Source organism: Quercus robur, chromosome 4 (genome assembly GCF_932294415.1).
Source record: "Quercus robur chromosome 4, dhQueRobu3.1, whole genome shotgun sequence".
NCBI classification, from domain to species: domain Eukaryota; kingdom Viridiplantae; phylum Streptophyta; class Magnoliopsida; order Fagales; family Fagaceae; genus Quercus; species Quercus robur.
Window position 1 is genome coordinate 57384013 of NC_065537.1, and position 15728 is coordinate 57399740.

General features: G+C 33.2%; 1 protein-coding gene across 1 annotated transcript; it reads right to left on the minus strand.

The window, feature by feature from the left end:
• Positions 1-995: 995 nt before the first annotated feature.
• On the minus strand, positions 996-8806 carry LOC126723095 (senescence-associated carboxylesterase 101-like). Its single transcript, XM_050426372.1, has 4 exons — positions 8637-8806; positions 8089-8485; positions 2265-2801; positions 996-1980 (listed from the first exon to the last, which is right to left on the minus strand). The coding sequence occupies exons 1-4, from the start codon at positions 8651-8653 to the stop codon at positions 1150-1152; spliced, it is 1782 nt and encodes a 593-aa protein (XP_050282329.1). The 5' UTR covers positions 8654-8806; the 3' UTR covers positions 996-1149.
• Between the last annotated feature and the right edge of the window lie 6922 nt (positions 8807-15728).

Below are 15728 nucleotides of genomic sequence, written 5' to 3' on the forward strand. Positions count from 1 at the left end.
CAAGTTTACCTTGAGGATAGCTAGGTCAAATCCTCCCCAGATTTTTACCGGTTTGGTTTCCTGGGTGATCATATCTTGTGTTATTTATTTTCCGCTACTTTGCATGATTTGATCTTTTATTTTGTGATAACCTAGACTTGTTTAATTGGATTAAGTAACAACTTGACTAATTACCTAGATTTAATCAATTATTTAAGGGGTCTAAAAACTATCATATTTGATTGGTAGTGAATGGAAGGATGAAAAATTAACCTCTCCATTTTCCTTGGAGCAAATTTCCAAAAAGTTTGCCTATATTGGAGCTATGGTTGCTGTGTCATTCTCTTGCCAAGTGTCTTTTGAAAGAAGATGAAAAAAAATAAGTGTATAATTGATAATCCGAATCTAACTTTGCAAATATGGAGAAGATTTTAAATTTATTATAAAATTCATCATATACCTTCCAACCATTCTATTACGATTTTTTTCTTTTGTTTATTTATCTATAATGTGGAGCTTTTGCAAATTGCTTATACTGGGAGTGTTTATTTATCTATGTTTTATTTATTTTTTATTGATATCGATAACATTTCCATCATTACTTGCCCTCCAGGATCAATTTTATTTATTTATTTTTAATAAAAAAACAAATAGGTATTGCTTGTATTTTTTTGTGGAGCACTGCTTCTTATCTATTCTTTTTTTACAAGTATAAAGTGGTGTATAAAGGTAGAAGGTAAATATTTCACCCAAAAAAATTTGACCTCTTCATATGATATTAGTATTGAAGACTCTCACATGGTTACTTCTCCTCACAAGGGCTAAAACAAACTTTTTTTGGATATAATAATTGTTTCATATTGAATCGAAGGATGGCCAAATTATGAATGTCGAAAATCTGTCCTTTCATTTTACTTGGATCAAATTCCTAAGGTTATCCAGTACTGGAGTTATGGATCCAAAATAATATGAAAATCTTTTTCATCTACTCACATCCAAGTATCGAACCCCAAAAATAGCAAAAGAAAGACTGAAAAATTTACTATACAAAAATTTAAAAAGTTGAGAAGATGATGTCCTTAATTTACAATTTATTGGGTAATGACTTCGAAATACCACACATGTTTGATGGGAAGTGCACACATAGATATTGAAATATGCAAATCTCTGTCATACAAAATTTAAAGGAAACTCTAGGGAGCCATTAGCATATGCCTCGTAATTGTTTTCATTCTTCAGTAAGTTAGTGAGCCTAGAGCTATAAGAAGCTCCCGTAATCTCTCTATACTCTCCCCACCATTTCATGAAGCTGCTCCCAGGTAAGAAAATCTCGGAAGATACTGCATAATTTTTCATCAAATCAAATACATACTTTTCAAACTCAATCAGTTCTTTCTTTGCAGAGTCTTTCTTCTCATCACTTGACTCTCCGCTACTCAGCAATTGGCATGAAATGCGAGCCTCCTCAACATGTGCCCAAAAGCAAGAATCCTCTGTCAGACTTGACGCCACATTCTGTTTCTTCAATTTATTTGGACCACTTGAAGGTTTCTCCGTTTCTTTCAGCAATTGCTCCAATATTATGTAATGTTTTGACCTTCCTTGATTTATGTAGTCTTGTTTGCCTGCCTTATAGTAATCAGCTATGTCCAGTGGTTCAATCATCCTTCGGTAATTTGTTCCCCCGAAGAGTGAACGGGTACGAAGGGAGGCACCTACTGTCTGAGGCCTTTTCTCTGCTTGATCAACCATATCTTCCCAGTAATATGTGAGGCGTCTCATATGCTCTTCCACCTTAATATCACTTGTATCAAGTTTATTCTTGTATCTATCATAGTATCCAACTCTTTCGTCTTTAGACACCTTCTTATACTGTTCTAGATAGGCCATATACACTTTAATGTCATTCAACCCCCTGGTGGGATCAAAAGCCTGTTGGTTTAAAAATGCCATCTTTTTTACCCCTTGTTCTGTCTTTGTAATGACAATGTTCTCTTGTTGCTGCAATAACTTGTAAAAATGAGTTGGGCTAGAAGGGGAGTTTTGAAAGATCACAAGGACAAAGACAAAGACTTCAAATTGTAGTAATGTTTATCCATGTAAGAAACAATAAAGACTTTGGTTAGTTATTAATACTTAATCCATTAGTATTTCATTCATTACATTATTCTATTCAGTGTATTGCCTAGGTGTAACATTATCTATACCATACGATCCTTGTTGTAACATAGCTCAAATAAGCATTTTAATTATATACGATCCAAAAAGAGTTGTAGTTGAGTTACCTGTGATTGCACCAGTCCGATTGCTGCTAGTTGTGTAATAATGCCTGCCCGTAATGGTGTTGTAGTCCAATCAATTAAGGATTCATGATCTGTAGTATCCTTGCAAATTACCTTACGGTTGAGATCCTTCACAAATGTTCCATAGGACTCAAAAACTTTATTAGGATCTTCATTTTCAGGAGTTCCTGAATTGGTTGCTGTTAACAACTCCAAAATGGTTTGATGGTCCTCAAAACAAGAACAACCCAGCTTTGAACAGAAGAGAAATGTGCCAAAAGGCTGGTAACCATTAATTAAGACTCTGGGAACTACATCCTGGTCGGAAACTACATGCAAAAAGCGAGAGTTCCATGCTGCATATTTAGATATAGCTTCTTGCAGATTCTCATCACCAATAAGGGGTGAACCAAAAGTGATGCAAAGTGGGCCTTTGTTTTTTGAAAAATTGAATTTTTCTAGCAGTGATAAGGTGAACAGAGTGGCAACAGATCCTCCCAAAGAGTTTCCAGTGATAATTAATTGTTTGGAATTGTCAATCTGCATTATGATATAAATCTTACAGTGTTAATAACTAGCCTTGTCACATTCTCAAAGTTCAATAAAAATTACATAACATATTGTACACGTTGTTAAATGTTATTATGCATGCCATGGTAACTATGAATGTTAGTCACCAACTCCGTGTGATTCAAAGGAAATATAGACATACAATTATGTCAAAACTAATAAACATAACTTCCTAATGTATTCGAAATATAAAACTTCAGCTCAATGATACATTATGTAAACCTAATATTACTACCAAATTAAGTTTGCATAAATTAATATTAAAATCTTCATACTAATAAGAAATGCAACTTTTGAAATTAATCTTACAATAGCAAGTAGGGAGCTGCTTGGAATGGTAGAAAATTGTAGTAAAGATTTTACTTCGTTGAACCATATTGCACAAAAACTTACAGTCTGACTAACATGTGAAAATAAGCTTGGAGACATATGTCTTTTCCCTTATTTGATTTGTTCCATTTGACCTAATCTAACAAATGCTCCAACTAAACTATAATTTGGATATGATTCTTACAAAAACAAAAACCACTAATTTGGTTTACAATGTCAATTTGATTTACTATAGAATCTATTAGATTAAAGACAGCATAATGCAATATAAAAAGAGATAACAAGCATCTTGCAAATAGAATAAATGTAAATACAAATTAAATTATAATGTCAAAAGTCATGAGTATGTAAAGTCAAAGAATATACTATTCAATAATAATTAATCATTCTTAACGGTTGACACTGTCAGCAAGAATGGAGAGGTGAATTGATTTACAATGTCAAAAGCCATGAGTATATTGAGTTAAGATGACACCATTGACATGCAACTATAGGTTAGCTATAGCCGTGTTTTTTAAACGTGGCTATAGGTCCTCCTTTAAATTAAAAAAAAATAAAAATTATTTGGCTGGACCTATATCCACGTTTATGAATGTAGCTATAGACTTTACCTATAGCCGTGTTTTTAACCTATAACCGTGTTTTAAAAACACAGCTATAGACTTAACTTAAAACTACTTATAAACGTGGCTAAAAAAATGCGACCATAGCCCGCATTTTTTATAGTGATGGAAGAGAGAGATATGAAAGAAAACCATTAGACAATGAACAAATCAAAGTAAGACTACAGACCAAATCAATCAAAATGAACAAAACTTACAATTTCAACTAACCTAATTAAGCACAAATATCATAATTTAATAATAAAAAAACACAATTATAAAAAAAAAAAAAACAATCTTGAAATTGAGAATGCTAAAAGTAGAAAGCTTATGACATTGGAATTCTCTCTAGAACAGATATGTAAATGATCATACTCTATCTTGTTGACTTTTAAAAATCAAACTTTTTAAAAAGAAATCATTAATTTAGGAGGATTGATAAAAGGCATAAGTTCCTAAAATTATCCTTTTTTAATTTAAAGACATATAGTACAAAACAAAAGGACAAAAATCAGTATGCTGTCCTATCAAAAAAAAAAAAAAAAATCAGTATGTTGGAACTTACCATAAATTATAAGATAGTGAACAGATAAAATTTAAGTAGGAAAATAGTTTTTTTTTTTTTCAAGAGATAATTACAATATATTACTAATCTCGCAGTTTGAATCCTTTCCCCCCTATACTCTCATAGCTTGAATCCTACTCTCCCTAAACTGCCAAGCACTTTGTGCATGAGAATTTGTCAATTCAACTATAAGATCCTTGACAATGAGGGAAATAGTTTTAAATATTGTATAATGATATTTCATAATATCTTGGAATGGATAATGAAAAATGATATCAATATATATCTTATTGCATCAAGAAATACCAATAAAAACAATTCTGAAAGTTCACATGGGGTATAAAACACTAGTGAATGTTTAGACCCCCAATTTCAAAATTATCAACACAAGCTTATACTCCAACAATAAATGTGCGGAATGATAAGTACAGGCAATACCCAAATAAACAAACAACTCAAAATCAAAATTAATCACAACATAGCAGCAATTAAAAGGCAAGAGTAAGGTTTAGAAAGATGCAAACACAAAAATAACACCAGCACTTGTTATCGAAGAGGAAATCAAAGAACTCTATGAAAAACCTTTTTGCCGTCCTTCAAGCAGTAAAATGATCTACTAGAGAATAAAGTTGGGATACATGAATAGTAATAGACCCTCCAAGCCTAACCTACCCAATGCACCTAGCTAAGTCCTCCAAGCTTCTTATTCCAACAAGGTTAAGCCTAATTGTGTCTTCTCTAACTTTCCGGATGCAATAAGCCCATTGCATCAACTAAATGAATTAGTCCTCTCCAAACTACTTCTTGAGCACCAAATAACCTCCTCACTGATATGGGTATGGTGAAATAATAATTTGACTAATGAACCTCTCAAGGATATGTCAATGGAGAGGGTGAGAGTAGTGGAATTTGAGAATCAAATGAATAAGATTGTGGATGAGTCAATTTTGTTTTTCTCTAGGGTTTCTCTCTTAAAATTCTATTTAGAAGCTCTTTACATTTCGTGGGTATAAGGGTATTTATAATAGGGTATATGAGGAATGTGAAAAGTCATTTTTCTGCAAAACAGGGAGTTCTGGTGACTCACTCGCGACTGGGACAAGTTGCGAGTTCTAGTAGCGTAATAACTAACTGGCCAAACTTTCCTTTTTTGTCTTGTAGTGCTCCAGCTGTCATGACCCTTCAGCTTCCTTCATGCTTCACACGTGTGGCATTTTGCCGAGTCATTAGTCACAAGTCACTTGTGAGTTCCAGTCGTGAGAATGCTCTTGAATGCACACACACTTGAATTCTTCACACTCTCTCACATACAACCCTTACATGATTCCCACTTAAATACAAAGTATCTAATTGCTGAAATACAAGTAAATTTGGTACGGAATAAAGCAACACATGGTTGAATAAATTCAACCTTACAAATTCAATTGCAAAAAGACCCTATTGGTCGGTTTTAGTTAGCAAGTTGAGCTATCAATTTTGTATTGTTTTGTTTTTTAACCGGAAGTATAAAAATTGTCCAAATTAACCCTTCTCTTTGATTTTTTTAACTATAATTAATAAAAAATGGTTTTATAGCGTCCACATGGCCACTTAACTTAACATATCAATAATACAAAATTGGGTCCCCACCCCCCTATTTAATATATTGGGTTACGGATCAATATATTGGAAAAATACAGAAATCTATGAAAAAAATTGGAATATTAAATAAATAATTAATAATGAAACATCAATCCTCACAAAAAAAAAAAAATTAATAAAAAAGGGATAAAATACAATAACCTACCTAAGGTTTGAGATAATTTCAAAAACATCCAAAACTTCTTTAAAATATCCAATTTGGTCCTTTAAACATTAACGGCGTGTAGGGTTGTCCACAGGTCGGGCAGGTCAAGTTTGTGCCCAACTCGCAACCGACTCGTAAGAGATCGGGTAGGCAGGTGCCTAACCCGCAACCGACCTGTACGAGGGTCAGGTTTCACGAGTCGATTTCCCATTGGGTGGGCATCGGTTTCAGGTGAAGCCGAAACCCACCAAAAACCATCGAAAAAAGGTAAAAATCGACGAGATCTCACCCAATTCGTCTAAGATCTGGTGAGATCTAGCCGAATTTGGCAGAAATTTCATCAAATCAAATGATTTTCCCCCCAAATCGTGCCGAGAATCGCCGAATCTGGTGTATTTATGCCGAATCTGATTGTTTTGGTCGCCGAAATTTGCCAAATCAAGATGAAAAATGGTCGGAAAGCTTAAGAATCGCAGGTATCTAATGTTTTCAAGCAGGTCGAGTTTCACTGGTTTTGAAGGATGGGACTCAAAACTGACCCTCCAGCATCAAGTTTTGGAGCTCGGGACCCACTTCTGACCGCCAGAATAGTTGGATCGGGCAGCAGGTTGGGTACGGGCGGGTGGGTTGGACAGCCCTAACAGCATGTAAAGCCGTTTGTGCATTCTCTCCCAGTGCAAAGCTACCTGGAATTTCTAAAGGAAGACTACAATGACAACAAGCAAGTGGGACATTAACACCACACCAACAATAGACTTTTTCTTAAAATAAAATTATTAATAATTAATAATTTTGTGTTTGGTAGCCAAGAAAATCCAAAGAAAAAGTCACATGGATCTTCCCCCTTCTGTGTTTAGCAGCCAAGAAAATCAAAAGAACAACTCATAAATCTTCTTCATTCCTATTTAGTAGCCAAAATATCAAAGGACAACCCATATAGTCTCGTCTACTCTTTAGACTCCTTTACTCAGTGTTTGGTTGTCGAGAAATCTTCATCTCTTTCACAAAGAAACCCATGAAAACTTGAATGACCTTAACCCAATCACACTAGCCAAGGTTCAAAATTCCATCATAATATTGCTATTAAACCCAAATCTAGTTTCTCTCCCAAAAAAAAAAAAAAAAAAAATCCAGTTATCCCATTGAAATTTGCTGACCCATCAACCACTGTCGAAGGATTTCCATCAACGAAATAGAGACAGAAGAGAAGGAGAGAAGAAGAGATGGAAGAAAGAAGAGGGTAAGATTTGGCCCGGAAAAGGAAAAGAAAATAGAAAGAGAGAGAGAATCAAGTAAGAAATAGAGGAAAAAGAAAAGAAACAAGAGGTAGTGAGAAGGTCAAATGTGTGGAAGTGTGCTGTTGACTGTGAGGATAAGAAGAAAGAACGGAGAAAAGATATTAAAAAAAAAAAAAAAAAAAACCTTTGGGTCTGAAACAAACGGTGTTACACGCCGTTTGTCTTCCAGGACTAAATTGGTTATTTTTAAGAAGTTTTGGATATTTTTGACATTATTCTAAACCTCAGGTAGCTTAGTATAATTTACCCAAATAGTGGTTGACATCTCAAACAATCACAATTGTCATACCGATTATCACTTATCCAACATCATATCAAGGATGTTTTTTAAAATTTAAATGTTGATAATAATTATTAATTAATAACAATAATATTTGCAGATAAAAATAATAATAATAATAATAATAACAATAATAGTACTTGACAAATGAGTACTGCCAACTACCAACAACTCTGTTTCTAAAGTAAATGAATAAAAAAAAAGTAGCTTGTATCAATTTATAAAGATATTTTGGCAATGATATAGTTCAGGCAGTCAATTTGTTACTTATGACCTACGGTTGAATTAGAGACTTAACTGCTTGATCTTTTGCCAAGTTTACAAGTGCTAAGACCAAAACTAAAAATTAATAATAATAAATAAATAAATAAGATTTTTCAGAGTATAGAGAGGTACCTCAAATTTCGGGAGCACACCAAAAATGGATTTAAAAAGCTGAAATGCAGTTTCGTTAATGGAGAAACTTGGGTCATCTTTGGGTTTGTTTTTTTGATTATCTGGGTCTTTGGGTCTGGGGCACAGGAAATCAAAGAGAGGAAAAGACCCCTTAAAAGTTGAAGATGAAACTAAATTTCCTCCTCCCCCACCCTGAACAGAGTCTTTGCTACTAGAGGGCCAGGTGAAAAACGCTATAATGGTATAGTTTGGTAGCTCATAAACTTTGAATCTCACGAAGGAAGATGGTCCTTCATTCTGACTGATTTCTGTGTATAGACTCCAAATTGCAGTCCATGCATCGTGAAAGATATCAAGGGTCACCACGAAATTTGCCAACTCTAAACCACTGCTATACCTGCCATCATGACATGAATCATAGGAACAATTAGCTAACAAATGATGATGCATCGAATTTCTTGGTCAAGAAACAAAGTTGAAAGGAAGAGGGAAAGAGCGAAGGAAAACAAAGACAAACAAATAAGGAAAGAAGAAATGATTTGCGTTACAATTGAGTTTTGCCCATCCTCTCGATCTATTGCTTTGTTAGATCTGCTTTAGGAAAAGATCAGCCACAGGACTAGTTGTGCAACACTCTTTGCTAGTTATAACAATGATGAGACTGAAACCCAATGTTAATCCATGTCTAAGGACAGAAACTTCGTAGGACAGAACTAAAAAGCATCACAAGACTACGAGTCAATGTCTACATTCTACCTATGGAATATTTATTTATATATTCCTCGTCATTCTCCAACTTGCTCTGGCCCATTACTCTTTATTTCTTTCGACTTTTAAAATACCATACCTTTTTTTTTTTTTTTTTTAATTTTTTTTTTATTGAAAGGTAAGGATTAAAAGACCATACTTTTTTTTTTTAATACATTTTTGTGACTTGACTTGAGTTTGTAGTTAACTCAGATTTTGGTAGGTTACAGTGATGGTAAACCATAATTTATATCATTTTAGCTAGTTGACGAATAATAAGTCTAATATCAATCACACATGAGCTGGTTATTGTTTTCCAATTTTTGTAGTGAAGAAAAGAAGTAGGAGAAGGATGAACCTAGATTTAAGAGAGCCCATCATTTTTCATTCTCTCATTAATGGAACTTAATTGGTATGAAAAAATAGAGAGAAAATAGTATAAATAAGTAATTTTGACATTTTCACTCCAACGTCTTTTCTTTTTTTAATAATCGGTCACTCCTCCAATTTATTAAGAACAAATTAATTTAGACAATGATGTATTAAGAATTTAACACCACACACGAATTTTTTTTTCCTTTTACTTTTTCCCCCCTCTCTTAAGTCTTAACCAAAAACTTCAAATTGAAAATAAAAAATCTACATTTCTCTCTTTTTCGCATCTTCCTTGAACCCTACCTCTGCCTTGCCCAGTAAAAGAGTCAAGTAGCTCTCAATCTTAGAAATTTACTTGTGAACTAGAAAGTTCTTAAAGTAGTGACTTTTTTTTTAATATAGGAAAGTTCTTTTTTTTTTTTTTTTTTTTTGGAGAAAATTTTAATATAGGAAAGTAGTGACTTTGATTGTGTAGAAAAGCAGAAAACGCCAGGAGAGGCAGTGATCGTGTAGAAAAGCAGGGACTCGTTGGAAACGAAATAACAATTGAATTTCTTCTGTCTTTTTCCTTTTATGTGGCATGAAACCCACTTGAGATGTCCGATTCTTTTAATTAGAAAAGCCAAATTTATGGCAATTTCGTCACTTTCACCCGCCACTTGCACCTCACATAATTTCCACCATTTTTCTTCCGAGATGGTGATAGTGTGGTACCTAGGAATGGCAACGAACGGGTATCCTATTCCTCGCCCCCGCCCCACTTCTGCTTTGGGACTTTTTTTTTTTTTTTTTTTTCCTGCCCCATTCTAACGGGCATATGTGGGCACCCATCTTGCCACACTCAATATATATATATATATATATATATATATATATATATAAAATTTATTAAAAGCTTACTTTGAATATATTAAATTAAAACTCATAAAACATTAAAAAATAATTCTAACATAATAAAACATTCTCAAAGCATAACAATATACTATCGCGCACCCTTGGTGCGGTGGTCATTTCACAAGTATAAGGGCTTGTGGGGTGTGGAGGGTAAGGGTCGGGGTTCAAGTCTCTAAGAGGGAGTTTCACACACATATATATTTAGATTAAACTAGAGTAAAAATTCTATATTGTATATAAAAAAAAAAAGCATAACAATATAACAAATTAAGTAATAATAAATACAAAAACAAATCAAATGTAGAAATTAATACAACAATTAAAAAAATATATATGAACAACGTTAAAGTAAATATTAAAACATAAAATTATAAATTTAATAATACAATATAAAAAAAATCATAAATTTAAAGTTAGAATGCTAAAAATACTTATATATGTCTTATAAAAAACCTATATTTTTTTAATTATTTAAATATAAATGGGACAAGTGCGGGGGAAAATGTTAACCTTCATCCCTGTCTTATTTGTTATGTGGGGTAGGTAAAACCCTTACATTAAAGACGGGTGAGGCAGATACTCACATGTGTTGGTTTAAATTGTCATCCCACATATACCTCTTTTATACCAAATGTCTTTAACCAAAAAAAAAAACATTTGAACAAAAGCATGTTATTTACAAAACTACTATACGATATAGGACTATAAATGAGCCAAGCCAAATATTAAAAGTTCAGATTTGTTTATTTAATTTTATTTCGAACATAAGTTGAGCTCGAACTCATCATCAAACAAGATTACACGTTCAAGTTTAGTTCATTTACTTACTGTAAATTCAAGATTGTTCACGAACTACTTGATTAACTTATTATTTTTCTATATATAGTAAAACTATAACTAACTGTGGGGTCAAAGAATTTGATAACCCCGGCCCACTTTATACTAAGCCCAAGGCCCACGTCGAGGAGGAAGAAATGGCCGAGGACGAATCAAGAAAGCCCAAATGGCCCAGAAACATCACCGAGGACAATCCTGTTCTCGGCCAACCTAGATCCTAGAAGGAAAGAACGGCACGCCATCGACGGAAGCCTCCCAGAGTGTCCCAAGAAAAAGGACAAGTACCATAGGATAGTTATGGGAGCATGGTGTAGGAACAGTTCAAGGAGAAACTGCCACCTCCACATTAAATGCCCACAACTAACGTCCTGGCAGTATTAATGAGGAAATGACCCCTGAACAATGCGGTCTTGGTTGCTGCAATTCACAGAAGGTTTGGGAAGGTGGCTGATGGGACAAGCACTCCAGTAGTGACCTACATGATCAACAGATGGAGGGCCAAGATCAATTGTAAGGGGATATATAATGTGAGAAATCCTCCAAGAATGGGGGATTGAAAATGAGAAGGAGCATATGGCAGCAATTTGCACGACCTTGGAAACCTTTGTAACCAAGCACTGAAAAAATAAGAAGAACAACAAGTCCTTTGGAAGAAATGCCCGAGGAAAGAATTTCATACTTTAGCCTACGTCCTTGTTATTCAACCCATTCATAACCATGTCTAGTTGTTGTAACCCTCACTAAGGCCTAGTTCTTAAACTCATTCTCTATAAATTTATTGTATTGGGCTAGTTGGGCTTGAGTCCACTCATCTAACGATAGCAGTGCTCAAACCCAGTCCCTACACTAACATATCTTACTCCTCCATAAATTTTTTTATTTTTTTACTACAAATGGATGGTTTATGTTATGAATAAACTATAAATAATTGACAAACTTATATAACCCAATTGTAAATCTATATAAATATATTTTTAGAAAAGTATACATATAAATATATAGTATTATATATAGTTAATTTGAGTCATAATGTTTATGAGCTTGTTTATGAACACGTTATTATGTTTAATCTTGACTTGTTTAATAATTAAGTCTAAAGTTGGGCTTGAGCTTGGTTTGTTTAATCAATAAACAACATAAACAGATTTTTTCTTGAGCGAAGCTCTATTTGTTCATAAATAGCTTGATTCATTTATAGTGTTAATAAGATATTTCTTAGACATACACCTAATAGAAATCTCTCTTATTGGAGGGGGCAAAAAAGTAGAAGGAAGAACATAGCGTTAACTAGCTCACAAGGCTTGTTGTCATACTAATTTGGCTTTTGTAAAATTCAATGTTTTTATTTTTATTTTTACTCCTATTTTTTTTTTAATAGATACAATAAAATTTTAATTTACGGTATCTACTTTATGATAATTATCATTTATTATTAGGCCAAGAAACCAGTTATTTTTTTGTATAAGTGGGATTCAAATTCTAAATTCTTATGCAACAATAAAAAACTTTACCAATTCAACTATCTATAACTTAGATTATTTTTACCATTTAATAAAAAGAAATTCAGATAATGATATATAAAGAATTCAACTCAAGATATTTTCTTTTTCCCTTTCACTTTTTCCTATTTTTTCTACATCCTCCCTTGACCTAACTATATTACAAATTGCATTATATAAACCTTACCATTAATGTATCAATTGAACTGCTCCTTTCACTCTCAAAATCCTATTTTTGACTTTTGTTGGAAAATGTAGAAATATTAGCAAATCATGAACGGTCTTGTTGGGGAAAAATTATGCTCACTATTTCAATGGTATAATTGTAACGACCCAAGGAAAAGATCTAAGCCACATCTGCGCTATACCTCAAAAGGACTAGTCACAATTGAGGCTCCTTGTAGTTGTTAATAAAGCCTAGTTCAACCCAGTAAATACCTGATGTGAGACTCATCACACATCCACATATATCACACGATCAATCAAATTGGGGCATTACAATCTCCCCTACTTAAATCCCTAACGTCCATGTTAGGGCCCATTTTGTGGGGTAATGTCTCTGAGCCCACACGAGATTACCGGGCTGGTTCTGATACCATATGTAATGACCCAAAGAAAAACGCTAGGCACATCTGTGCTATATCTCAAAAGGACTAGTCACATTTGAGGCTTCTTGTAGTTGTTAATAAAGCCCAGTTTAACCCAATAAATACCCGATGTGGGACTCATCACACACCCACACACATCACACAATCAATCAAATTGGGGCATCACAATATTACCACAATATTTTGGGATGAAATTACAATTCGGATAAAAGAAACAAATCTGTCATTAACCTTTTAAAGAATAGTAGTCGTGTTGGACCTTAAGGTATCATTCTGATTGGAATTAGTCAACACCTAGGCAATAGACCATTAAAACTACAATAAGAAGAATAGGACCTTGACAAAAATGAGAGATAACTAGTGACATAAGGGTGGGGTCGGGTGCAAATTAAGTCCTTGAGCAAAGTCATAATAGATTTGGCCCACAGTTTTCTTTCGGGTTATATATTTAAATCTTATAGTATTAGCTGCTGCCTATGAGTTTTGATAAATTCAAGGAAACACATTTTTGGGTAGAGATGCTTGGCATTACTGCTATCATTTAGTTCAGCAAAGTATTTTACTCGTGAGTCAGTTTGTATAGGATAGTAAGATTTATATTTTATGGAGGATATTTAGTAATTTCCATGATTGATTATAGGTCCTATTTAAGAGTGTTTTAAGGCTTTTTGGAGGTTGTTTTGGCTGGACTTTCAGAGTGATTCAAGTACAGTAAGTAATTATGCATAATATGCACAAGTTTTGTCTATTAGGTTCTTAAAAGTTAAAAGTTTTTAAAAGTTTGTATTTCGAGCTTATATTTTCTAAATTTTGTCAAAAGTATTTTTGTATCATTGAAAGAGAAATTTCAACTATTAAATAATGTTTTAAAGAGATACTTCGAATTTTAAATAAGTTTTGATTGTCCAAATCTCATTTAAAAAAAAAAATGATTTCTAAACTAAACTATTTTTCCGTAAATAATTGAGTTTCAATGTAAGCTTTCTAAAAAGGTTCTTGTTCTTTAAATTTGTTAAAACCAAGTGATTTTAGTTATATTCCTATTCTCCAAATGGTATTTAAAATGTTTCTTTTAGCAAATTAAATTTTTAGATTTACTCAAGAATTGTGATATATTTATATAAACTCCTCAGTTTCTATTCGTTCCCCAAGAGAGTCAAGCATCCTTTGATTTTTTTTTGTTCTATTCGATATTGTGATCTTTGATATGCCTCTGTATTTGAAAAGAAATTGTTAATATCAAGTAAATTATTATATTTTGTATAAACCTTGCTTTGTGATATGTGACTCAAAATAAGTGTTTTTAGAATTGATCAGATATATGTGTAAATCTGCTCACAGGATTGTATGTGAGATTATGTGTTGATCCCTCACTAGCAGGGATTAGATGTTGATATCCGTTCACAGGATTATATGTGAGAATATGTGATGTGTATATGTGAAACTGTGCTCTGATCAATTATATGTATGTGTTTTCTAATGATTTTAAGATGCGATTACAATTGTATTAAGTGATTCATTATATGTTTTGGAATAATTATTTTTGATATCATTGAATGAGTTTGTGAAAAATCAAAATACTCATGCCTGGCTTGACTCTATTCCGTTGTGTATTATGTATAATTACTTACTAGATGTGTGGCTCACCCCATCAATTACTATTTTTCAAATTAAAGTATAGTTGGAAACATAGAACCGTTGGGTCACTTTGCAAGGTGCAAAATAGAGCATGGAAGTTGTAGGTGACTTCAGTATGCATTGAAGACTTATAGAATTTTAGCTACCTTATTTTATAATTCATGTTTTTATGGAGATTATTTCCCATTTGTGGAGTTTAGACTTTTTTTTTGTAAGAGGTTTTTAAGAGTATTATTTCTTTGGAGTATTGATTTATTTTGGATTAATTATGTTTATGGAATTATATAAGTTTAGCAGGTTAGTCATGCATCTAAATTCATATCCCATGGATACCATATGTAACGACCCAAGGAAAAGCGCTAGCCACATCTGTGCTATACCTCAAAAGGATTAGTCACAATTGAAGCTCCTTATAGTTGTTAATAAAGCCCAGATCTACCTAATAAATACCCGATGTGGGACTCATCACACACCCACACACATCACACAATCAATCAAATCGGAGTATCACAATCTCCCCCACTTAAATCTCTAACATCCTCATTAGGGCCCACTTTGTGGGGTAGTGCCTCTGAGCCGATAAGGGATTACCGGGCCGGTTCTGATACCAACACTGTCACGACCCAAATCCATGGAACATGAATTTAGATGCATGATTAACCTTCTAAACTTATATAACTCCATAATCGTAATTAATCCAAAATAAATTAAAACTCCAAAGAAACAATACTCTTAAGTAAAACCTCTTACAAAAATCCAAACTCCACAAATTTAGAAATATCTCCAAAATACAGTGAAATCTAAAGTGGAATAAAAAAAATAACTAATAATCTTTTAAGACTTCAAGTATTATTGGCTTCGCCTAAAACTCCCACACTCTACCTTGCACCTTACGAAGCAATCCAAAGGTTCTATTCCCCAACTAAACTTTAATCTGAAAATTGTAATTGATGGGGTGAGCCACACATCTAGTAAGTAATTATACAAAATACACAACGGGATAGAGTCAAGCAAAGCACGAGTATTTTGATTTTTCACAAAC